Source organism: Hippocampus comes, unplaced genomic scaffold, assembly GCF_001891065.2.
Source record: "Hippocampus comes isolate QL1 unplaced genomic scaffold, H_comes_QL1_v1.1 scaffold39, whole genome shotgun sequence".
Lineage (NCBI taxonomy): Eukaryota > Metazoa > Chordata > Actinopteri > Syngnathiformes > Syngnathidae > Hippocampus > Hippocampus comes.
This window is the reverse complement of record NW_017842054.1, coordinates 2,620,450-2,645,073: the sequence shown is the minus strand read 5'-3', so window position 1 is coordinate 2,645,073 and position 24,624 is coordinate 2,620,450. Positions and strand designations below refer to the sequence as shown.

The window sequence follows — 24,624 nt, the reverse complement described above, 5'->3', positions numbered from 1 at the left end:
GTATTTTGAGTGCTCGGAAAACGGTAAAACAGAAACTGAGCAGACCGCTGTCGGCCACCGCTCATGCCCAGACACACGCAGACTTGATGTCAGGTGCATCTCCACCAGGCCCCGCCTCTTAAAGGCATAATCTGTCATCGTAAGTTTAGTTGTGTTCAAAAGTGAGTTTGGAGGAGTAAAACCAGTCAATTTTTCCCCCTCTTTAAATAGACTCGAGCAATATTGCAGCCGTTGACCTGTTGCCGGTGTGTTTGGACTCGATCCCCCACTATAAACTCGAATTCACTGTCCCCTGCCTAAGTTGATGTTTAGATCTCGGCGCACATGTCGTCCTCCATGTCTGGCGCTGCTGCGCTTGCTCAAGTGCATTCCTCAAAGCTCCATGTCATCTCAAACTCTTCCAGGAAAACAACTTAGGCTGAGAGCAGCCCAAGATCCAAAGTGTCCCGGACAGACCGCGCGCCACGTCACGCTGTGTGTGTGTGTGTGTGTGTGTGTGTGTGTGTGTGTGTGTGTGTGTGTGTGTGTGTGTGTAAACGGAGCGAGTTGATTGGACGTTCCCGGTTTGTTGGTGTGGCTCTGGCCGGGACGGAGCACAGAATGTGCGTTCCTCCGTCCGCCGCTCGCCTCTCTTTTATTTATTAGTTCAGCTCCGGAGGCCACGTTATCCGAACTATAAAACCTCTTTAACCCCTGACCTCATACTGCCTCGAGCAATAATGCGGGGCGTCCGCTCATGTTGTTGTGCTTGTTTCCCAGTCGGCAGTTCTCGGCGTCCTCTCTGCACCGATGATCATACGACTCTACTCGTAGAGATTCACTTCTGTTGGCAGCTTAATTCCGTTTGTGTGCAGCAGAACAGCTAAATGCTGATGCACCATGTTTGCGCTGAGCTCTGGCTTCCACTAATTGAGCCGGAGCCAGTCTGAAGTCTTTTTCGCGACTTTCACTCCAAACACTGCATGTAGGCAAAATGGGACCTGGGCCACACGGAAGTGCCCGAAAAGAGTGTTTGCACCGTGTGGTGTCCACCCGTACTGCCAACAAAGCTGCATCCCAATTGTGGCCTGCTACACAACACATCCTGCAGAGGATCAAGGACAAAAGTGTATTTTTAGTAGATGGCGAAGCCTTTCATTGCATTTTACCACCCTCCCAGAATGCAGCGTTGGTTACTGAAAATGGATTGGCATACTTTTTTTTTTTTTTAAATAATATGGAAAAGAACGAAATGCAAGTCTGCAATTATATGAGCCATTAGTCAAGAATTTCAAGAAGCGCTCCTAGCACGAAGCTAAAATGGGAAGAGGAGTTTCAAATTGACAGCGCACGGGCATATCGTCACGGGTTGTGTGACTTTTGGGAAATCCAAACGAGCATTAAGAGATGATTAGCTGGCGTGACTTCATAGTGACTCGGAAGCCCTGCAGTCATCTCTCTTTCTTTTTTTTTTGGCCCACTTTCACCAGGAGAAAATGGAAACTGTGATGGCAGCAATTCCAGCCGTGTCTTTGGAGCAGGATGGTCGAATTAGTAAATAGATTTTTTTTCAGAGGGGAGAGGTTACGGGAAATCTCACCCTGGTAGCCATTGAAGTTTACTGTCGTCTTTTTGGCAGCACGTCCGAGAACTCGCAAGTTGTAACACCTTGGAGAGCTTCACAGTGGCATGAAAGCCTGAAAGATGGCTATTTGTGGACAAGAAAAAAAACCCTGTGTGGTCACTTTTTTTTTTTCTTTTTATAGACAAGACACTGTGGTGGGAAAGCATTAACATTTACTCCCGGTCCAGTGGTCCACTTTGTCTGGTATTCGGTTCCAGGTCTTGCCTCTTTAACTTCTAAAATGCATTTTCATGATATTAAAGCAGGAGTCGGATGTTTACGACGGTGGTGACGTACCCGGAATATGAACTGAAGTCGTTAGTAAAGTTGCTGTCGTGAAGTTATGATTGCAGGAGATATTTGTATGAAATGCTGTATTTATTAAACAAGCCTGGGCTCACAATATTTTTATTTTTTATTTTTTTAACTATGGGCAGCAGTTTTGCCAATTATTGACTTCATTTGAGGAGCAGCTTTTCAAATTTTTGAGAGGCATTTTTTTTTTCTTGAATGAACTTAATTTGAAGATTGAGTATTGGCTTTCCCACCTTTCATTTTGTTTTCACGAACTCTAATAACCTTGCCGACGCAATAGAAAGTAGAGTCCACAGAAAAAAACGTGGCAGTGAAACCTCCACAGTCGTCAGCCTCTTTTATTGAGCTGTGTCATGCCATGAAAAGAAAAAAAAACAACAACAACCAAAGAACGTCCTCCTTTTGAGGCGTCATCCTCGTCTTCCTCCGGGGTGCTGAGTAAGGCTGTTGGACGGGAAGTGCGCATCTTGAGGGAGAATGCGGCGCGGTCTTTGACCTCATCTTGCTTCCTCCGGAGTGCTCTCTTGTCGTCACTTTTTATTTGCGTGCAAGGACAAAACTCTCACTGGCTGTATTTCTAACGAGTGTACTTTCCGCACTAAAAGGCGGACCAAAAAGCCTTCCATTTTCTTAAAAGCTCACAGTGCGCCTTAAAATCCGATGCGCCTTGTGTATGGTCATTACGTTCATTACAAAATGGCTCCTTGCTCGAGACATGCTGACAACGCAAAGTTCAAACTTAAGGCGGTCGGTTTCGCAGTTGAACACGGAAATAGAGCAGCGGCAAGAGTGTTCAACGTTAACGAGTTATAAGTTATAACTTGCTGTTGGTTAAGTGAACTGTGTCGCTGTTTTATGTTTTACTGACATCTGATCGTTCTGTTGGCATTTCCTTGAGCGTAGCTCCATCTAGTGGATGCATTGTAGATTGCGTCTTATAATACGGTGCGCCCACTGTGTGAAACAAATTCCAAAATAGGTCATTCATTGATGGTGCGCCTCATAATCCAGTGTGCCTTTTCATGTGGAAAATACGGTAAATGGATTGCAATTCACAAATGGGCCCCGGGCCGTAGTTTGAATACCGCTGACCTATGCAAACAACCTTTTTGTCGGTTTGGGTATTGTGATAGCAAGTTACAAATGACCTGGGCACTTATGCTACTCTGCTCACGATTTATAAATCTTGCAAAATTTGATCCGGGTCTTATGACTGGCGTGCGCATGGACCGACAGTACGTATCCATTTTTGGGGCCAACTTTTAATGTCAGTTATATGCAGCCAAACCGCAATGTGTACGTCCATTTTCTATAGTGCTTGTCTGCATTGGGGTTGCAGTCGAGCTGGAGCCTATCCCAGCTGATTTTGTGCCACAGGCAGGGTACGCCCCGGACCGGTCGCCAGTCAATTGGAAGTAACTGGAGTCGTTTTCACAGCAGGGTTCCCTGCCGCTCTGTCACCACCTTTTTTTTTTTTTTTTCCCCCTTCCTTTCTCGCACCTTCTTGTTCCCCCGTCGCCACAACAACACGCTGCGACAATTAAACGATTCTATTCAAAGTTTGCCCGCGCGCCGCATTCCTCCATCACGGGGCGATGATGAAGCTCTTAGCAGATGTAATATAATTGGGCTCCACTCGGTGGAAAAACCTGTAATTCATTACTTTAAAAAAAGAAAAAAAAAAGGGGGGGTGGGAGCAGCCTGGGGGAGTCTTATTTCAGCTCTCTGACCCATTTCTGCGCTGCCGGAGCTGTAAATGAATCTTTGTTATTCCACGGCCCTCCAACATCTTTTTCTTCTGCCCTTGTCAGAGTGAAGATTTACATTCTGTCTGGTTTGCGGTTGCTATTTTAGAAATGTTTCGTGTGGGGGGGGGGCAGAGGTGGGTAGCGGGCACCCCGGACTTACGTACACATACATGCCACTCGGCACTTGAACCGCTCCCCTTCAAGGGCTTTCAGTGTTTGCCTTTTTGGAGAAGCTCTGCTTTTGCTTTGTTGTTCTCGCTCGCTCGGATCACTCGGCACCGACTGCTAGTTGCTTTATATTTCCTTGCGTGATTGTATCAATTTTTTTTGTTTGTTTTATTCTGTTGCATCTCTTTCTGTCCATCCAGGAAAAGGAAACATGATTTTCTCGAACTTTGATTGTAATGTCCTGTTCCGTTATGCACGGGGGGCATCCGATTTGGACATATTTTGCAGTATCAGTCGACATACTTGAGTGAGCCAAGTAGACTTGAGAAAAAATAAAATAAAATACTGCAGCGGTGCTTTTAATATGATTAACGGCGATTTCCCAACAATGTCATGTTTACATAACAACAGTCTCCAAGCGAGGCTCCCTCCCTTTGCTCGGCAGGGGACCCGATACTGGGCTGGAGATACCAGGTACCAGGAATGCGCTGCTTTGTGTAATCGCTTGGCATCATTTATTGGAGGGATGACGCGGGAAGGAAATCGGCTCGATATCTGGACGTCTCTCGCAGATTCTTGCGCACGTGGTTCAGTTGTTGAACCGGGTCGGAGCGGTGTGTCAACTCATCCGTCATATTGTATGTGGCTTTTGTATTCGACATCGATTCAGCAGACAATATCGTAAAATTGAGCGAGGATCACATCATACGATCAAAAGCAATCAAGAGCAAGCGTATTCACAATTTGCTTCACTTTGCCACATCCAACATGGCGTCTTTGTATATGTCACGTAAATGCGGCTTCTTGCCGTTGGGGCAGACTGGGATGGAAGCGCTTTAACAGGTACGATTATTATATGAGTAAGGACGGAGGCGTGTAATGACGAGCCAACCGGCCGGTCGCCGCGAACCTCCTACTAGAGGTAATCGCAACCCGGCGTTGCTGCTTTTTTAAGTAAAGTAGCACCGGACAAACTGAAGCCTTGTCTCCTTACGTCCCCTCACTACTTTACGGAGAACTCCGCATCTTCAACTCAATTGTCGTAATGGGTTCATCTTGTCTCAGTGCGTGTGACAGCTTCTCCGGCTAACTTAGCTTAGCATAGCTTGCTTTATCAACACATCACTAAGCAGTGATCGAGTGCGAGTGTGAAGTGACGTGATTATTGTTGGAAATGTGATATGAAAATAAATAAAGGGGCGATCGCGCAAGTAACGGATGAAATAATGGCGGGGATAATCGATTCCTTAGTGACAGCTTTAGAAAAACGCCCTGAGCTCGCTAACGCGCGCGCATGGAGGCACGCCAAGGCAGCTACATGTCTAGCATGACCTGTTCATGATGGAGTATTTCAAAAAATGAAATGGTACCGGTTTGATTTTGTATTTTTGTGGAAGTTGATCAATCTACCTGATGACTTGTGGGAACATTATTCGAATCGGAGTCAAATAATCAGCCAAGGAACTGTAATAGCCTCTTGTGTGTCCCTACAAGCCTCTGTGAGTGACGCCAGCTGGATGTGCACACCCTGGACTGTTCGCCGGTGAATATCAGCGTTGATGTTTTAGGAAAAGAAGCCGGAGTACCGGGAGAAAACGTAACCACCGGAGAACGTGCAAACTCCACATGGAGTCAAGATTTGAACCCAGATCCTCATGACCGAGGCAGACAAGGGAAGCACCCGCAGACCGCAGTCCCCATTTTGTTGACAATGAATCAATAGCAATAGCGATCGTTGACCATAGGCATCTTTTGGTTCAAAATTAACACCAGGTGATTGTTATTGAAGCCAAAGTAGTCATCATAGACTGTTCCGCAAACTCTGCACTCGCTAACCGATTGAATTGTGTAAAGTGAGTCCGAATGAACCGACACTTATTTACATCCCAACTGTGACGAATGTTCTTTTCGGAATGCGAATATTTTTGTCTCCGTTTGGCCTTCTCTCAACCTGAATTTCACCCTTCCCATCAAAGCTGAACTCATACGCGAGTGCAAGAATCCACCAGTGGAAAAAAAAAAAGCCAAAAATATCCGAGGCTTCTGGTCGGAGTTAGAAGGTATTGTTTGCTTGATTGTTGCGCGTGGATCGGAGCCACAACTGTAGAAATCAACACTGTTTGCATTCCGTCAGTGTCACAACGGTGGAATCTCCCGGATTTCGTGTCTGCCCGTGAAATAATGGAGAACAGATTCGGGTATCATCTGTCAGTGTTTAGGCCTTCGTGCTTTCCTCCGCAGCTCATTGCTTTCTTTTACGCGTCGTGACAGATGGGACGAGTGGATATATTCGGTCATTGGCGTCGCTGCCGCAAAAACGAAAGGGCGACTTTAGGACGTATAAGATGCTGGCATTTAGAGAAAAAAATAATAATTTTTTTAACAGTCCAGAGAATCGCCGTTTATTGTGTGTGTGTGTGGGGGGGGGGGGGGTGCGTTCCAGACTTTGACTACGATTGGTGAAAATCAACTCGGAAGCGACACACCTGTTGCTGGACTGAGACAATTGTTGTCCTCAGCCCAGTTTAACCAGAGCTACGATGTTCTATTTTAAAGTCCTTGCAGAAGTAACAATCTCTCCAACAGAATGCCCAAAATAAACTCAAACAAAGGATGTGCTCTGCAGACCTTTTTTTTTGAAGAAGTCAGCTGGCGTGTCTCGGCAGAGGCCTGTGATTTTGGTTGGCGGGCTGAAAGGGGAGCAACGTCGCATGGCAAGTGCGGTGACAAAAGCAAACTCGTCATGACGCCCTCGATGACATCAAACCGATCGGCGTCGATACCGCGTCGGCCGATCACAACACGAATTGGTTGCTGCCGTTTTTCCTCTCGGATACTGTTCGTGAGTCTACGCAGAATATTGTTGGAGCCTGAGAACAGACGTTGTCGGAACTCCATTTTGGAATGCGGTGGGCCTAGATTCAGATTTCAGAAATGTGAATATACAGTATGGACGGGATTTTTTTTTTTGTGTGTCTTGAAAGAGTGCTTCATGTCTTGGTCACATCTCAGCTGGATGACTGTAATGCCCTTGACTTTGGAGTCAGCCAGTCCTCCATGAAGCATCTCCAGTTGGTCCAAAATGCCGCTGCTCGCCTCTTGACTGGTACTCGTAAGAGGGAGCACATCACTCCTACTCTGGCATCCCTTCACTGGTAGCGGTACGGAGAACTAAGCGGAGAGGGGATCCGATTAAACCTTTTCCGTTGCTGGTCGCTCTCTTTGGAATGGACGTTTGGCAAGCCCCATCGCTGCCCTTCTTTAAAACCCATCCTCAAACTCATTTTTATTCTTTGGCTTTTGACTCAGCATGTACAAATCCTTGAGGTGAACTGAAGGGCTGTTCAATGGAGGGGGCTGGGGGCTATGTTTCTCTTTATTAATCGCATTATAAGCCTCTTAGCATTTTTTCCGACGTGACCCCACAAAATTGCGCCGAACTGCAATATTCCCGTTTTGAAGCAAAAGCATGTGAGCAGGGCCAGGTTTAGAGTCGGTGTCGTAAACGGTGCGCCGATAGGGTTGCTGTCATGATAAGCGCCCCCCGCGGGTCTCGTAATCTTCCCGTCTCAGGTCTGGTTTCTCCCACGGCTGATTTGCGTGCCACACATCTGTCGACGGGATGTTTCCCTTTCGGCGAGTTGGAGGTTTTTGCTCATGTTTTCTCCAAAGTTGCGGTCAATCTGCAGCCCCGATGTCTCTGTGATCTGTCCGTCTACGACATTTGTTGCGCTATACTTGATGCCCACTTATTACTCAATCTGCCGCTGAGCCAGAGCCGTTCAACCAACCCGGTTGCCTCATCCTCTATGTACCTATTTATTGATTTCAGAGAAGCAGATGAAGTCTATGATGGCAGCTACTGAAAACTTCTGTTTAAGGGTCTGACCTCAAAACAGTCAATAGTTTTTTCCACTTTGTATTGTTTTTCGCTAATGATCCAGCAAAATATCCAGACACCATCTGTTCTCAACGCAATAGGGGACTGAGAATTAGCTTGGCCACAATCGGCTCTGAAATGTAACTACAGCAAAATGGTCTCGGCGTGATCATAAAGTGCTTGGATTGTTGTTGACACGCCTTCTTGATGATGTCGGCGTGCATCGCCAAAGGCCACAATGTCTGCTCCGAATGGCAATAAAGCTCCCTTTTTTTTTTTTTTTTTTTTTAAGTAGGCCTCTCACATTCTGCAGATGCATTGAAAATATCAGTGTTAAGAAGGGAATATCTGTTTTTTATTTATTTTATTTTTTTTGGGGTGGGGGAGGTACATCTACCCAAATCTTCATCCGCGGATGCTCCTGACCCAGATTCCGACAGACGGTAACAGATCCATCTCAGGCAACGTTGGTGAAGAGACATCATTAAGACTTCCTGCTCGGATGATAGCGAAACATGAGAATTCTCCTCGGAGGACAGATATGTATTTTACATTAGCAGAGCTGCCATAATCTGGAAGACTTGCAGATGTCCTGGAGTGACGACAAGCTTTTGGTGTTTGGCCCCTCCGTCTTCCACCCAACGCGGGTCGCTCTTCCAATTCGAGTCGACGTATCAAAGCCGCACGTTATCCAACTCAAACTGCATGTGTCAACGGAATAATTGCGCCGCGTTCCTCCTTGTTGCATCAGCTGTGGCTCGCGTTGAAATCGTAGGAAGGAGAAATTTGATGCCGGATCGATGTCAGTTGTTTGGAAGTTGCGCTCGCATCCGTTTTGAAGCACAGTCTGTTGTTTTCGCTCGGTTAGCCGTTCATCTCAATCGTTGCTAACGGGGCGAGAGAAAATGTCACCACAATTCTCAAGTCCTCTGTGCTAGCTTACAAGCTAACTCACTGCTAGCTTAAGTATCCCAAGTGGAAACGTGATGTTTTTTGTCCGGTGGACGATTCATGTAAACTTTGTTGTTGCAGCGAAAAATCATCATCAACTTCTCTCCCATAGATTTTGGCATTTTGTGTACATTTCTTGAGCTTATTTGCCATTGTAACTTTTCTACTACAGAAATGAATAATCCTGTACTTGCATGTAATTCCTCAAGTTATCCTTATGATGTCATTAAGTATCTTGAGCTCAGTTTTTGTGTGACTTCGTCTGAGTCAGAAATGTAAGGCTTGATCCTGTTGATTGTCAGTTGTTTTAAAGATGTGTTCATTCAAGTTTTGAAGGACAATATGTTCTTCCCAATCGGTTTTAGTGTTCCAAATGTTTCGTCTCTATCGCCGATCACATGGCAGTAGCAAACTTGAAGTTCTCAATGAATTCTTTAAGCTAGCTTGCAAGCTAACTCTTTGTGCCCAGACATGGACGTGAAGCTAAAAAATTTTTTTGTCCACTTCATGGAAATGACAAATGAAAATCCATTTCAATTCAGTTTGCTATTATTAAAAAGTGTTATCTTACTTCCGCTAATGTAAATTCCTCCCGCTAGCGAGGTAGAAAATGGCTGTAGCTCGGTAACTAACCTCAAGATAGGATTGCTTATGTTGTCATTACGTTTACTGAATGTATTCGACACGGCTTCTGTTACACATTGAAAGGAATCCTCCTTTACAATGCTTTGATTGGACAGCGTGATTACGTGTAACGCCTGAAGCCAGCGGTCTCATAATATGCTGACCTCGGTTTTATTTCTTCAGTCTTATTTTACAATCAGGTTGCGCGGTTCACATTTATTAGCAACCAGCTGCAGTTCAACTTAAAGCAACTTACGGCTGAGGGAGTTCCTCCCTATTCTATTCCGTGCTCGGAAAAAGACTTTCAAACAACCGGCTCTTGTAAATGTTGATTTTCGTTTGCACTGGGACCCTTCTGATGTGGTTCATGTTCTTTCCGAAACTGCACTTTCCAAAGTATTCCCAGAATTGTGCCGCGGAATCTGGCACGGAGTGAAATTTGGCGACACTTGACCCAAACATTGTATTAATGACACCATTCCGGGCTCCTGTACACTGCAATACCAGCGATTGCCCGATATCCATCAATTAGTCACACGGGATTGGTTTTCAGTCGTTTGGATTACATGACTTGAATCCCATTCCTGGAAATGAGCGCTACCAATCCGCTCGCCAAGCATAACATGAGCGCGAAAGTCAGATCCACTCTAAACGCTGCCATGTGAAGAGACAATCTTTGAGAGAGAGCTCACTCCGGCCATGCCTGACAGGATCACGAAGCGTCTGCAGTTGGTCCAAAATGCCGCCGCTCGCCTCTTGACTGGTACTCGTAAGAGGGAGCACATCACTGCTACTCTGGCTCCCATACATTTCTTTTTTTTAGTTAGTTAGTTAACTAAGATAGTTAACTAAGATAGTTAACTAACTTTTTAAGATTCTATTCTATGTTTTTAAATCTTAGAATGGTCTCGCCCCACCTTACCTCTCAGGTCTGCAGAGCAGACACTATTTGAGGTACCGAGAACTAAGCGGAGGCTCAGAGGTGATCAAGCCCTTGCCGGTCGCTCTCTTTGGAATGAACGTTCGGCAAGCCCCCTCGCTGCCCATGTTTCAAACTCATTTTTATTCTTTGGCTTTTGACTCAGAGTGAGACTTGATTTTTAGTTAGACGGATTTTGTCCTTTCTACTATCTTTATTTATTTATTTATTTATTGGGGGGGAAATAATAATTTTTGCTCCACGTGCAGCACTTTGTATACAGCGTTGGCGGTTTTAAAGAGCTCTAGAAATACAGTTGAGTTGATTGTTCCTCTTCTCTGTCTCACTCTAGCTGCCTCTGAGGGGAGAGTCAACGGCGGGGAGGATTTCTTTCAGAAGGTGAGTGTTGTCCACACGTGGTTGTTTTGCTTGATCATCTTTGGGTTTTGTTGTTGCCTGCTGAGTGTCTTCTCTGTCGAGCGTGGGGGCACTGGGGGCTGACGTACAAATGTCAGGTGCCATGTCCTGTTGTTCCTGATTACAAATTCAAACAAAACACAAAGCGACGGCACCGACACTGACCGCTGCGGGCCGCCGCGCTCTGATTTTTTTTTTTTTTTTTTTTTTCTCCCGTCACGCAGCTGACACAACAGGCGGGACTTTTTCTTACTTATGTAACGGAACACTTAAGTACACACGTACGCGTTGTGAACGTTGCCGACACGTGCGTCGATTTTGAAGATGGAGTTCTCGACGAGCGCGCCCGCTCTGCCTCATTGACTTCATCGGTGATTTGGGTAATTTTCTGAAACTTTTGAGGGCATGAATATTTTGAGGCCAGCAACTCTTATCATTGTACGACTTCCTCCAATCTTTTATCGGTTAGACAGTGTGCATTGATTTATTGAACGAAGGACCACCACAAAAAAAAAAAAAAAACACTTGGAAAGGAAATCACCAGCATCCAAAGTGTTCATCAATCACAAGACTTGAGTTTTATTTCTCATTTTATTGAAGACCACGGAAACATGAGCCCCAACGGTCACATTCGCACCTCCGGACAATTTCGAGTCTTCAAAACTGTGCTTGCCCGACGGTACTTTTTCAGCTGCTGCAAAACGGGGCACTGTTGCGAAACCTTCCCAGTAGTTGGAGGTCATTTCAAAAGATTAGCGGTCACGGCCACTGGTTGGAAATTGCAACCAGTGTTGCTTGGCGTTATTACTTCAAATGTTTCGGATTGGATCCCGTTTGCAATTCTCAAGGTTCTTGTTCTGACTGCCAATGACTGAGAGAGCACTTGAAGGTTCAGATGAGGTGGGTCCAAAAAAATGAGACACGGTAGCGCAAGGGAAAAGAGATTTGGGCAAGCTTGCGAGTTGGTACAAGTTTGGTTGAAAATTTTCGCTCCTGGTACGTGCTCAAATGCGGCGCAAAAACTTTGGGGGTTGAAATCGCCGCGACGCTTCAGCACATTTTTCCCGGACCTCAAAGGATTAACTTTGCATTTTTGCTGGATCGTTGGCTTTTTCGGGGTTGATTTTTATGACTGCAGTACTTGAATCGGGACCTTGACTTGACATGGAGAAATAATCTCTGAAAATTGGATAAACGTCGGGCGGTAGAATTACCGGTACGGGCAAGAACTGCTTTGGACATGGGGGAGTTGACGGCCAAATCTCACATTTCCAGGCAGGACGAATGGACGGCTTAATCCTGTCGTGTTGAAACAATTTTGTTGAAAATGGAGGAATTTGGTCAGCCCAATGTAATGTCATAGGTGTCAAAAACCTCTGAGGGCTCCTGTCAATGAACTTTTTGGACAATCGTTTTCATTGTTTTACCAGTCTTCTCCGTTTTAAGTAATTGCTACAGATTGATGCAGAACGGAGAAGGAAGTTTAACCGTTCCCCGATGCGCATTTCTGAAGGCAAATCATGCCTCTGAATGGCATTTTTGACTCGCACTCGACACTCTTGGCATCTGCCCACCTTTTATTTCCAAGTTGAAATATCGTACGTGAGCCACAGAGCCGTTTGGAGATAATCTGCTTGGAGTTGGGTCAACTTTGCCCCCCACTCCCTCCCTTCACCTCTCAAGTTCTCAAGACCTCAACATGGTAGTCGGGGCTCAAGGTTAAATCGTCAGTTTGAAATTAGCGACGGGCTGTTTGACTTGGAAGACCGCAGAAGAGCAGGTTTTCATTCAAGTGCACCATTTCCATTTGCGTGCAATTGCCCCTCGGATCGCGTGATCCGTGGCCGTGGCCCGTTCAAGGCTGCAAAATAAACACGGCTTTGGACCGCGCGACGCTTTTGTTGAGCCGAAAGGAACGAGGTGCATGTGTGCGCGATACCCTGAAGTTGACGGAAAAAAATGGAAAGTGTTAGTTTGACCGCTTCCTGCCGCCCTTGCTGGGCTCGGCTAATGAATGGCATAAGACTTACTCCGCACGCTGGACTTTTTGTCGAGGTGCCGCAGTTGCCGGAAGAGTTAGAGGTCGAGAGCGCCCACCCCAAAAAAAAATCCACCCCCGCACTTTGTCCCCAGGCCCAGTTGCTCGCTCTTACTCACCGTCTACTAGACTTCCTTTGAGTCCAAAGCGGCAGAAAACCTCAAGCTGTCAACACAAAACCAGCTTGGCCCCGGAACCCTTTCGCGCTTCTCCGTCCCGACACTTTGGTTCTGTAAAGAAGGCCGGGCCTGATGTTGAAGTGCCAAATCACGAGCAAGTTATTCTCGTTGGGGCCGAAATACAAGCGTGCGCACGCCAGCCACTTCCCTCGGTAGCCCTTTGCAGTCGAATGATTGGCAGGCGTAGCCTTGTCGCGCCGGTTGGTTAGCCATCATGTTAGCATTAAGCTAGCGGATTTTCCTGTGTCAGTTTTGTGATTTGGTTAAATACTGAATGGGTAATTCTCTTTGGTTTATATTACGCTCATTTTAAATGATATTATGACAAAGGCGAGGCACAAACTTTTTATGAGAGAGTATTTTAATTTGGTGGCAGGCTGTGAGGTTTTCCTGTTGCACCTTCGTTCAGTAAAGGTTGGCTAGCTAACGCCCTCTTCATACAGCTCAAATGTCAGCACGACGGAACGTGTGGTTGGTGAGATGCTAGTGTGCGCCTTGATCACTCTCAAGGTGCCCTTGAGCAACCGTTTTAATGGAACGGGAGAATCTGTCGCCGAATTGCTTGCGGTGCCATTGTGGTATTGAAACACGCATCTTGCCTGGGAGTCGACGTGGATTTATACGGATGGACCTCAAACCTCTCAAAGCTGACTTCAAGTTGTCTTCTGTAGACTCGTTCAGAGGGAATCGAGAACACCTTTGGCAAGTGACATGCTGGCAGTTTAGCATCCACCCAGTGGTTTTTTTTGGGGGGGGCTAGGGGGCGGCTGGAACAGATTACTGGAGTGCCATTTCAATTCATTCCAGTGGGGGAAAATCGATTAGATCCACTGGCAAATTGGGTTACAAGCTTGGTCACAGAAGGAATTAAACTTGTAAGTCATATTAGGGCCACACTGATATTTCGTTTTATTATATATATATATATATATATATATATAAGGGATTTAACGATTCACTCAAGCCCCGATTTGCTTCAATTTTCGATGTTCAGTTCCCGATTGCAATTACATTTTCAAGAATCATTTTGCAAAAGTCATTTTATAACCGACGGATATTTTTCTTTTAACATCCGCATTTTTGTCCTTGTTGCAAACCGTGACATGAAAAACAAAAACTGGAAAATGAACTCATCATTTTGACTGTTAATCTCCATGATGTAGCTGAGATTTGACTGTTGTCATTGCAACTCCCAAAATTTCAAAATTGATTCTATTTTTATTTTCTATATATATTTTTTAACATCAATGCATATTTTAGTAGGTTTAAATCGATTATTTTTTTATATATGTGCTGTCCTTAGTGACATGGCGTAATAACGGGCCTGTGAGAGGATGGAGTATGATGTCATTTACACGGAATTACGTTCTATCAGCACTGCATCTCTGTTACGCGCCACCCACCCACTCCGACTGCGTTTAGTGTTTCATGCGTGAATAAGATTTTATCGGTATTGACTTGGTCGTGGGACCACGACGTTATCCCAGGGAGCGAAGACAATGTCAGAAACGCTTGTTGTCTCGAATCCAAACCGTCAACTGCATCGTTTCTGGTGATGCCGCCTCGAGGTCTGCTCACCACATCTTAACAACCCCCCCACCTCCCCCAACAGTCCTCTGCGTCCCGCTGCCTCACACACACACACACACACACACACACACACAGACACACACACACACACAGACACACATTCCAGCTGAAACAACAGCTGCACCATCGCCGCGCGGGCCAGGAGGAAACATGCCTCTGCCATGTTGATTGTTACAGCGATATATTACGTGCAAGCCGACGGTCGTACATGACCACGTGTGTCCAACACATGTGCTGCCTTCCAGTCTGGGCCTTTTTTTTTTTGGGGTGTGTGTGTGAGGCGGGGGTACGGGTGGACGTTTGATTTTGCTCACACAGCAGCTGGAAACGTCTCGGAGCCAATCATCACGTCAAGGCCGCGCGATGGAACCGATCAGCAGCGACGTTTTCTATTTATGCATTCCGCAAAGGGGCGTCGGCAGAGTAAGGGCGTTCGAGGCATAGGTAAAGGAATTTGCGCATCGGGCGAGTTGTCCGTGAGTCCTTTCATCGAAAATAAACGGAGTCCGCCCATTCAAGCAGTGTGTGGTCTTGTCCGAAATCAGTCCCATCTGCACACCGCCGCCAAGAACAGCAGCGCTGAGCAGGAAATGTCTCTCCCGCTTTCTGAACAAGGACCTTTTTGAAAGACGTCCCTTGGCGGAGCAAAGCGCGGGGAGACTTTGGGGGAAGTCATCGGCGCCGCCGCGGCCTTTTGAAATGCACTTTTCATCATGGGACGCTTTGTCCTCCATTCATCCATTTTTCTATTGTCCCCAATAAAGTCATCAGTGAACTGGCGTTATTTATCCCGGCTGATGTTAGACAAGAGGCGGGGTACCCACTGGGTGCACCCCGGACCGGTCGCCAGTCACCATTCACACCCACATTCTCCATCGGCGGGCAATTTCCAGTGTCCAGTGAACCAGGCAGGCATGTTTTTGAACCGCGTCGGGAGATGGGAGACATAAACACCGAAAGGGTCAGAGGCGACATTTGAACCCTGGAACTCAGAATTGTGAAGGAGGCATCCCGGATGTCCCGCCAGCCAATCGCAGGGCACCTCCGGACGTTGACCAACAGCCACTCACATTCTCAGTTAAGGACAATTGGGAGTCTTCAGCGAACCTAACTTGCATGCCTTATGGAATGTTGGAGGAGGTCCCCAGAGAAAACCCACACAAGCAAAGTGGGGGGAAAAGTGCAAAGTCCACACAGGAAGTCGAGATTCGAAACCAGAACTCAATAAACTTGACAGATCATTGTTAGCAAAGACCTTTTTTTTATTTCCTGATTCACCAATGCCTCAAACAACCTACTCTGTCATATTGTATCTGTTGTTGGTATCGACAGCCACCGCGAACACTCGATGCATTGGAATAAGGCCCGGTATCGGCACGATAAAAGTATCGATTCTCTTCCCCGATGTCAATCAAAAAGTACGATCTATGAACACGCAGCCTCAAAACAACATCAAGCACCTGCGACGAACGCCTTCCGAAATGTGCCTTGGCTTGGACTGTGTTGCTCTTCTTTAGGTTGTCTTCCAAATTGCCAAGGAAGTCTCTCTTTCTTTTTGGTTTTAAATTCCACACTTTAGGACACACGCCATCTGTCATGGTTACAGAGGGCTGGCGAAAAACAGCGATGTGCAAGAGCGAAGCAAATATGCGAGTACATTCCACCTCGTGGCCGCTGGCTTCGTTTTTAATGATGAAAAGCTTTATTTAGCCACAGAGGTATTTATCTCTTATCCTGCTTGACATGCGGCGCACAACAGCGATGTTGGAGATTAGCGGCCCGGGCCTCGGGCCATTATGGAAATGATCAGCGTTTTGTTTTCAGACCCAAACGCTCGGAAAGGCCGACCTCGGTGCCGCCACTGACGCTCGTTGCCGCCAGGAGACTTTGTTGCCGGGGAATTAACTAGGAAACGTTTGTTTCGACGCGACTCCCTCGTCTGTTCTACTTTGGAATCGGCAGCATGGCCAAATGGAATCCACGCGGGAGGAATTCTGCTCTCTAATCATTCCATAATATTGTTCAGGAAAAGTGGGGGGGGGGGGCTGTTTGTTTGTTCGCAAATTGTGCCTTCTTTTCATTCCGCATTATCACACCGAAACAGAGCTCCATGTTGCATTTACTCCAACGAGGCTGTAACGTCACCTTCAGCCTCACGTTTCACAACGCTTGCCGGTTATGTTCTATTTTCATTTTTAGCGTTACCAGAAGACAACTGTAATGTCCACAGATGCCAATCGCTTCCAAAAGAGCAACTCGGGCGACGTTTGATGTGATTTCAGAGCAAAGCAGAAACTTTGCTGTGAATTCATATCGCCGATGCCTTCTGAGCGGCCCGCTCTGCTCCCCGTCCACTTTTCACGCGACTGACCGCAGAGCGTGTCTGCAACCTTGACGGCACTTGCAGCCGACCGTCACGCTAAGTGGCGCTCGCGCGCCGCCCTTGGGAAGGACACGCCGTCAGTATGTCTTCAACTTGATGCCTACCAGGCTGGGCTGCTCGATCAAAAGCAAGCGGTGGCATTAAAGCACTTCCCGTTTTCATTTTTCATTTGAATTCTGATTCATTTGGCATTTGTGCAATAAAAACTAAGCAGATTGAGCAACTGGTTTTTAATCGATCTTTGGTGGCTGGTGTTTTTTTGTTTTTTTTTTTACCCCTCTGAAATTGACGTCAAAGTGCCTTCGGGCTCGCATTGCTAACTTCACAGCTCACTTGTTGTTGAATCTGCTGAATTCTTATCCCACAAACAGGATAGTAAACAGAATTTAGGCTCGTTGTCGAACATCGAGTTCCTCATCCAGAAGCGGGGGGGGGATGTGAATTATTATCATTATTGTAGCACCGTTGCTAATCTCTCCCGCTAATCTTGACAGGGCGCACTTTTAAAGGACAACACCGCGCTCATTCCTTCTTGCCGCGACCGCTGAGGAATATGAAGTAGTTTTACACTGTGCTCGAGTGTCAGACATGGGAGCACTTTAGAGAAATTCTTGCCTTTTTCACCCCAAAGTTGCCAGAAAGTATGAAAACAAAGAGAGAGAGTATAGCAGCCTTTTTTTTTCCTCCCCAACTTTAAGTTCTGATTTTATTATTTTTTTTCTTCTCTCCTTCCTCCCCCCTCCGCTATAACTTCTGGTGAGCAAACTCTCGAGAGATTTGTCTGTGGATTTGTAGCCAGAGAGCCCGGCAAGGCGAGCTTTCCTGTGGTTGGAAGGCAGAAGCGGGCGGTTGGAGGTTTGCTTTCTCAACGTCGGCGCATGTGCTCGCGCTTACGACGACTGGACATGTCAAAAGGCAGATTGGCCATGGTGTTTTTTCACATGTAGACAAGCCAAAGTTTGGGGGCTCTTTTTTTTTTTTCTCTCCACTGCCTCACATCAGACTACCTATTGGAACTGGATTTGGTCGCAGTTGACTTTTGCATCTTCGATAGCTAGCTCCGTTTATGTGTTGCGACTCAGTGTGTGTTTAGGTAGCAGTTTGAAGATTTTCAACCCCCCTGGACATCAATTCTCTTTTATATATTAGCGATACGGTAGTGGATGTCCTTTGATAAAATTATATGATTTGATTTAGCATTTTTTTTTTAAAGTATAAGGTCTGACCAATTAATTGGCAGGCCGATTTAATTGACCTAAAAAATCGCTCTTTTAAAATCAGTCCAAATTGGCAGATTTTATGCTGAGCACTTTTGTTTTTACACTTCAATACATCACAACATAAGACATTCAGATATTCCCTCGCCACCCAAGAAATCGGCAAAAAAGTTTTGATTTTTCTCTCTTGTAAAGGACAAAATATTGTAAAAGAGTCAAATGTTCTTCCTTCATATCTTTGTTATGATGCCCCCCAAAAAGTTAATTTATTCAATTTTTTTAAATTAAATCATCTATTTAATTGATTATCAGATTTTTGTTTGTTCTCTTCTGTTCATAAGATATTTAATCTGCAAAACTCCAGGTGAATATTTTTATTTTGAAAAGGCCTAATACTGGCCAATCAGCACTACTGAGATGTATTATGCGCTTTTCAAAAAGAATAACAAACCTTTCAAGACGAGTTTGTTCGGCCCTGACGCACCATATGACCTTTGTTAATGTTAATTGTGTTGCAGATTATGGATGAAACACAAACGCAGATAGCCTGGCCTTCCAAGCTGAAGATCGGAGCCAAGTCGAAAAAAGGTGAGACTGGCCCCTCCTTTACCTCTCGCACAGTGTGCCACTTGAATGGACGTCTGAAATTTTTTTTTTGGGGGGGGGGGGGTAACTGCTGAAACAATACACAGGTTGATGTAGAATTTGCTTTAAACTGAATTTGGATGGGCGCTGTCAGAGAGATTTTAAGTGAATGATAATATTCATTATTCTGGCTGTGGCACTGTATTATTTGATTCTTAAATTGTACCCCTCCCATGTGTCAAATTAAGGCATCCATAATATAATAACGCCGAGATTGTGGAGTTCTGCACCATTGCGAATGACACACAACACTAAACACCTCGCTGAATGATTTACGATCGTCGAGGCAATTTTTTTTTCACCCAGTTTAAAGAAGTGTATACAACAGAAACACATGGCTCAGAGTCTTGTTTTTGCATAACCCCAACATCTTGTGGTAACAGCAATAACCGCTTCCTAAAATCCACATGTTGTCCTCGCGTTTCCTTGCCCTAAATACCTTAATTAGCCAGCGTGGTTCAAAGCACTGCGTTTTTCTCGGGGAAAACAGAGGGCATCAAACGATGAGAAAAGAGGTATTTCATTCATGACTATGCACGTTGAATCCAATTCAATGCCGTTTAAGACCACGTCAGAGGAACTATAATTCATTTTTGACGTAAAAACAAAGTGTTCAGGGAAAAAGGTCAAAGCGACTGCCTTCCCGTAGGGGGTTACTGCTTCTTAAGAGCTTACCCAATTTTTTGTGAGAGACCCCTCCCATGGTGGAGGGGGAAAAAATAGCAAGTGTGTACTAACTGTTTTAATGGTGCGTGGTTTACGTCACAAACACAGCACACCACACACACATACACACACACAATGATTTCTACAGGGCATTCAGACAAGCGTGGTAGAAGAAGAAGCTAGGCTAGCTGTAGCTAGCCGGTTTCCAGCTGTAGTTCGCCCAGTCACACTAATGGATAGGAAAAGATAGCCGTAGCTAGCCGCTAGATCGCTGCTACTCTGATGATGTAACTGTTTTAGCAATGGAACGCCTTCTTTCACTAATCAGATTTCAAATTCATGCTGTAGCCGGTTGTTAGCTGGAGCTAGCCAGTCACACTAATGGATAGGAAAAGATAGCAGTTGCTAGCCGATAGCTAGCTTCCACTCTGCTAATGTAACTATTTTAGCAATGGAATTCTTTCATTAAATAATGAGATTTCAAATTCGTCTTCAATGACATCTTATTTTCCCGTCAGGTGATTAATTGGTATTGCGTTTTTGCGAAGTATTGTTTATTTTTTTGTTGTTTTGTTTTGTTTTTAATCGTTGCCACGTGATACCGGTGTTACTCAAAATTGGTTTAAGTCAGGCAAGTCCCAACTGAAGGCCCAGGTACCAAATGCGCCACCCGCTACTGTCTTTTGAAGACTTTGAATTGATTTTGAGAATGAATATGATGAACGGTTGTTTGTCCGGATGTGCCATGTGAGTGGCTCGCGATGGATTCAGGGTGTCTTAGACTCCAGAAAACCTGCGACTCTCGCAAGCACAGGAGTTATTCAAAAAAAAAAAAAAAAAAAGAATGGATGGAATCCGGGCGGGTGGGCGTCACTTCCAACAAGAGCCCCGGTGTTCATTAGTCAGTTGTTCCACTGCTCTGTTCCTCATAAAACATGATGGCTCTCATTTGGAGCTCGTCCAGTGGGCGTGCCGATCGGCGAGCTTCCACACGGAGTTGTGGCCACGCCCACTTTGTTGTCCACAGGAGAACTGCCAATGTGAGCCCTCAGGCCAGATGTGCAATCCAACGGCATTATGTAACTTCCTGACTCACTCGCAATAGATGTTTGACAAAATGACATAAGAAGTCGTCTCACACACAGGAGTACGCCGTCACCACCTGGCACGCGTGTTCTGTGTGCTAAATTGACGTTTTAACCTTCGCGTGAAGCGTCGAGTGTTTTCCGGAGTGGCGTCATCATCCCTTCTCCCTTAAACATGTTGGACGGTGCCTTCCGGTTATGAGCACGTGTTCTTGGAAGAAGACGTGAGAAGCAGAGTGACCGCACGTGAACAAACTGGTCTAAGGGCAAAATAAAAGGGGCATGATGCATCATCTGGTGCTTAAAAAAAGACCAGCGGTAAAAGTAAAAATTTTAAAATATCAGCGCTGTCCAATGAAAACAAATATTCTTAAAAATATATATAAAATAAATACAGCTGTCATGTGATTTTGCACCAGAAATGTAATTGTATCTTTTTCTATCCATTAGTGTGTTGGTTCATGTGTTGAACAGGGCTCTATAAACATTTATAGCAGAAAGCATTTCTTAAATAATGAATTACATTTAAAAAAAAAAAGAAACATCTTGCTAACATCGCATAGCACTTGACCACGGGCTCCATTTTTGTGACCAAATCGTGCGCAGTACGTGACTGGAAAACCGATTCGGGTCATTTCACAGATGTGCGCAGGCGGACCTGCGAGAGGGAGGGCTGCGCCACTGTGGGAGTAGGATTTAATTTAATTAGACCGTGAATCTCGGTAAAACAGGACCACGTGTAGTTTAATTAAATGCCAGAATGTGAATTTTGCTTTTGTTTTCGCTGTTGTAGATCTTGATTCTTGGAGCATTAAAAAAAATGTTTATCTTTGTCAAAAAGCACATTTTACAAAAAGGCTTTTACCCAAAGTTCCCACCAGTCAGTGACTGACTCAGCTACGACTCACTGATGACGTGATGCGCCGGACTGCGTGTTATTTTTGCGAGACATTTTTTCCGTAACTTTGCGCCGTGGTCGCCTTTCACAGCGAGTCTGGAAACAGTTTCAAAGTCGGCAGGCAAGCGGCAGATGTTTGTCACCGTTCCCCAAGCGAGGATTGCGCCCGATCAAAATGTGAGCTTGCCTGTTCCAATTATTGCCTACGTGCGTCTCTGCCACCTGCACGGCCGCGATAAGGCCAGACGTTCACCTCATCGTGTGCGTGCATGTGAACCCTCAGTGATTTTAATACTCCAAGGAAGCAAATAACACACATGAAGTCTGCTCTCTGCACGTGTTGCAAAAGTCAATTTCTGAATTAAATTTTTTTTAAAAATCGAATTGTGATAAAAAAAAAATTAAATGAAGCAATATGTAAACATTCTTCACCAAAATTAAGCAGAGATTATTTTTTTTCTCCCAAAATTGCTGAAAGTTGAAAATTGCATCTTACTACATTGAGATATCAAGTTACTTGTTCAGTTGTACTACCTGGCCGTCACTTTATCTTGTGTGTTCCAAAAGTGTTTATATCATTTAAAATATAAATGCAGTCTTACCTTGACTGATGAGGATCACAGTGTTTTTTAATAGAATAATGAAGGTACTATAAAGAGATTGCTGAAAGTTGAAAATTGCATCTTACTACATTGCGATATCAAGTGACTTGTTCAGTCGTACTACCTGGCCGTCACTTTATCTTGTGTGATCCAAAAGTGTTTATATCATTTAAAATATAAATGCAGTCTTACCTTGACTGATGACGATTACAGTGTTTTTTTAATAGAATAATGAAGATACTATAAAGGCGCTCTCTGCACGTGTTGCAAAAGTCAATTTCTGAATTAAATTTTTTTTAAAAATCGAATTGTGATAAAAAAAAAATTAAATGAAGCAATATGTAAACATTCTTCACCAAAATTAAGCAGAGATTATTTTTTTTCTCCCAAAATTGCTGAAAGTTGAAAATTGCATCTTACTACATTGAGATATCAAGTTACTTGTTCAGTTGTACTACCTGGCCGTCACTTTATCTTGTGTGTTCCAAAAGTGTTTATATCATTTAAAATATAAATGCAGTCTTACCTTGACTGATGAGGATCACAGTGTTTTTTAATAGAATAATGAAGGTACTATAAAGAGACAAACTCAAAAATGAGGACACTTGCAAAGAGCTGCTGTAGACCACAGCTCACGCCCAGACACTCCCTTTCTTTCCACCTCTTAATTTTTTTTGTTTTTTTGTGCCATGTCCAAAACTGCTTTCCACTTGGTGTATTTGAATTAAATTTCCTCAAAAGTGCACGCGGCACATTCTTGTTTGACTTTTGTTATTCCAGCATATTCAACCCCTCGCCCCCGAAAAATGCCTCATCTGTCAATCTATCCATCACCATAGCAAACAAGATTTATCAAATATTATCAAATCAAATCAATTTAAGCTGAACATCAAACCTAATTCGTTTTGACAAGTTTTGTCAAAATTTCAGATCATTTGAGTTGAGAATTGGCCGACTACCAAATGCTTTCAAATCAATAAATAAAATGGAAATCCCGTAACATCCTCAGTTGAGAATTGGCCGACTACCAAATGCTTTCAAATAAATAAATAAATAAATGGAAATCCTGTAACATCCTGTACTTGCTCCTTATTAAATGTCTGAAAAACATGAAGACATACCTGTTCAAGTATGAAAAGACAACGATTTTTGAGGGCGCTTTGCATACTAGCTGTTTCCAGGAGTGAGCTGCGGGTCAAAAGCTTCCCTCTTTGTGTGACTGAAAGCTCTCACCTTCTGCAGCCTGAACGTCTGCTCTTATTTTTGTTTGTTTTTCTAGCTGTTGCGTGTGCCAAATTAAGCTGTTAGGTGCACATTTTTTACTCCCCCCCCCAAAAAAAAGCCTACGCCACACTTTGCTTCAAAAATGCGGGGGTGTTGTACATCACAACTGCAGGGCAGGCCGGATAATGTTTGCCAGATGTGCTCTTGCAGGTTAGAGTGGGGACACTGGAGGAGCGCCCTCTAACGCTCAAATGGGGTATTACTGGCGGGTATTCAAAGCTTTGTCATGCAGGAATGTGAAAGGCTTTTCTTTTTTTTTTTCTTTTTTTTTTTTGGTCATGTTTTCTGTCTCTCTGTTTCCATACACTTCGGAATTCCGTCGTCATCACAAATTGTTCTGCCCCGCCCAGACCCCCAAAGTGTAAACATGCGCTTCGAGAGATCCACAGAATGCAGAAGCGACGTCGAAACAATAAATGGGATTCAGTGCGGCTTCTCTGAAGGCCAGACTGTAAATCTGAGATACTGCGAGTGCTGTGTGTGTGTATGTATAAGGGAGGGAACGGGGATTCTTGGAAAGGGGTCTTAGAGGACTTCCTCAAGTGTATTTAGTGCGCAATTGTGTGTCACTGTGTGTGTGTGTTATTTCCACAGGGGCTCCTCAAGATGTAAGCATTAGCTGCCGTTGCTTTGTGTGGATATCTGAGAAGAAAGCGGTCATAAGTCCAAGGGGGTCCTCGCTTTAAAATGACTTTGGAGGCTTTGGGGTTACGCTATAAACTAGTTTGCGTTGAGGTGTCACGCCGCCATACTTAGAGGTTCTCATTGCCTGCCCTCTCTCGATTTTAACTCGTTTAGAGTTGAGCAGGTGACCCCAGGTGACCTCAGCAAACTACATACGTCAGGTCAAAAGTTTCCAGCAAATCACTGCAATGCAACTTGCGAATCTTATGGCAGCGTTGAGAGCGATTGGCTGGGTGATTGCCTTCCACTGGGCTCCTTTCTCGTCACAACGATTCGGGAGGTGTTGTCTGTTTCTTAGCAGCAGCAACTTTTTTCTTTCTTTCTTTTTTTAATTTATTGTATTTTTTTTTTTTTTTTTGAAAAATACTCATGAGGATGGCCAGAAAAAATTGCAAATATAGTAACCGAATTGCAAACTCGGTGAAACTGGCTCTGCTTTCGTAAATTAGCTCATCTGCTTGCAGCCATGTTGTTCAGCGAAGCAGCGTACATCAGCAGAATCGTTGAACAACAACGCCGTGTCGGAGTAGAAGTACAGACAAACAAACAAGGAAGAGCCTCACCCAATGCTTGGAAGAGACTCAATAATCAGCAGTAAGAGTACTCGTAGCTCGCAGAGGAGAAAGATGAAATATGTGCTCATTAAAGCATTGGAACACTGCCGTGTGATGCTCACTGCTAGCCTGTCTATGGTGTTTCACATTATGTGTTAGCATGAAGCTAGCAGA

General features: G+C 44.7%; 1 protein-coding gene across 1 annotated transcript in view; it reads left to right on the top strand.

The window, feature by feature from the left end:
* LOC109510108 (protein bicaudal C homolog 1) overlaps positions 1-24,624 on the top strand; it is a 49,035-nt gene that overhangs the window by 1,887 nt on the left and 22,524 nt on the right. The window contains exons 2-3 of the mRNA XM_019860198.1: positions 10,561-10,607; positions 18,551-18,620. Coding sequence (XP_019715757.1) covers positions 10,561-10,607; positions 18,551-18,620 — 117 coding nt within the window. The remainder of the gene's footprint in view (positions 1-10,560; positions 10,608-18,550; positions 18,621-24,624) is intronic.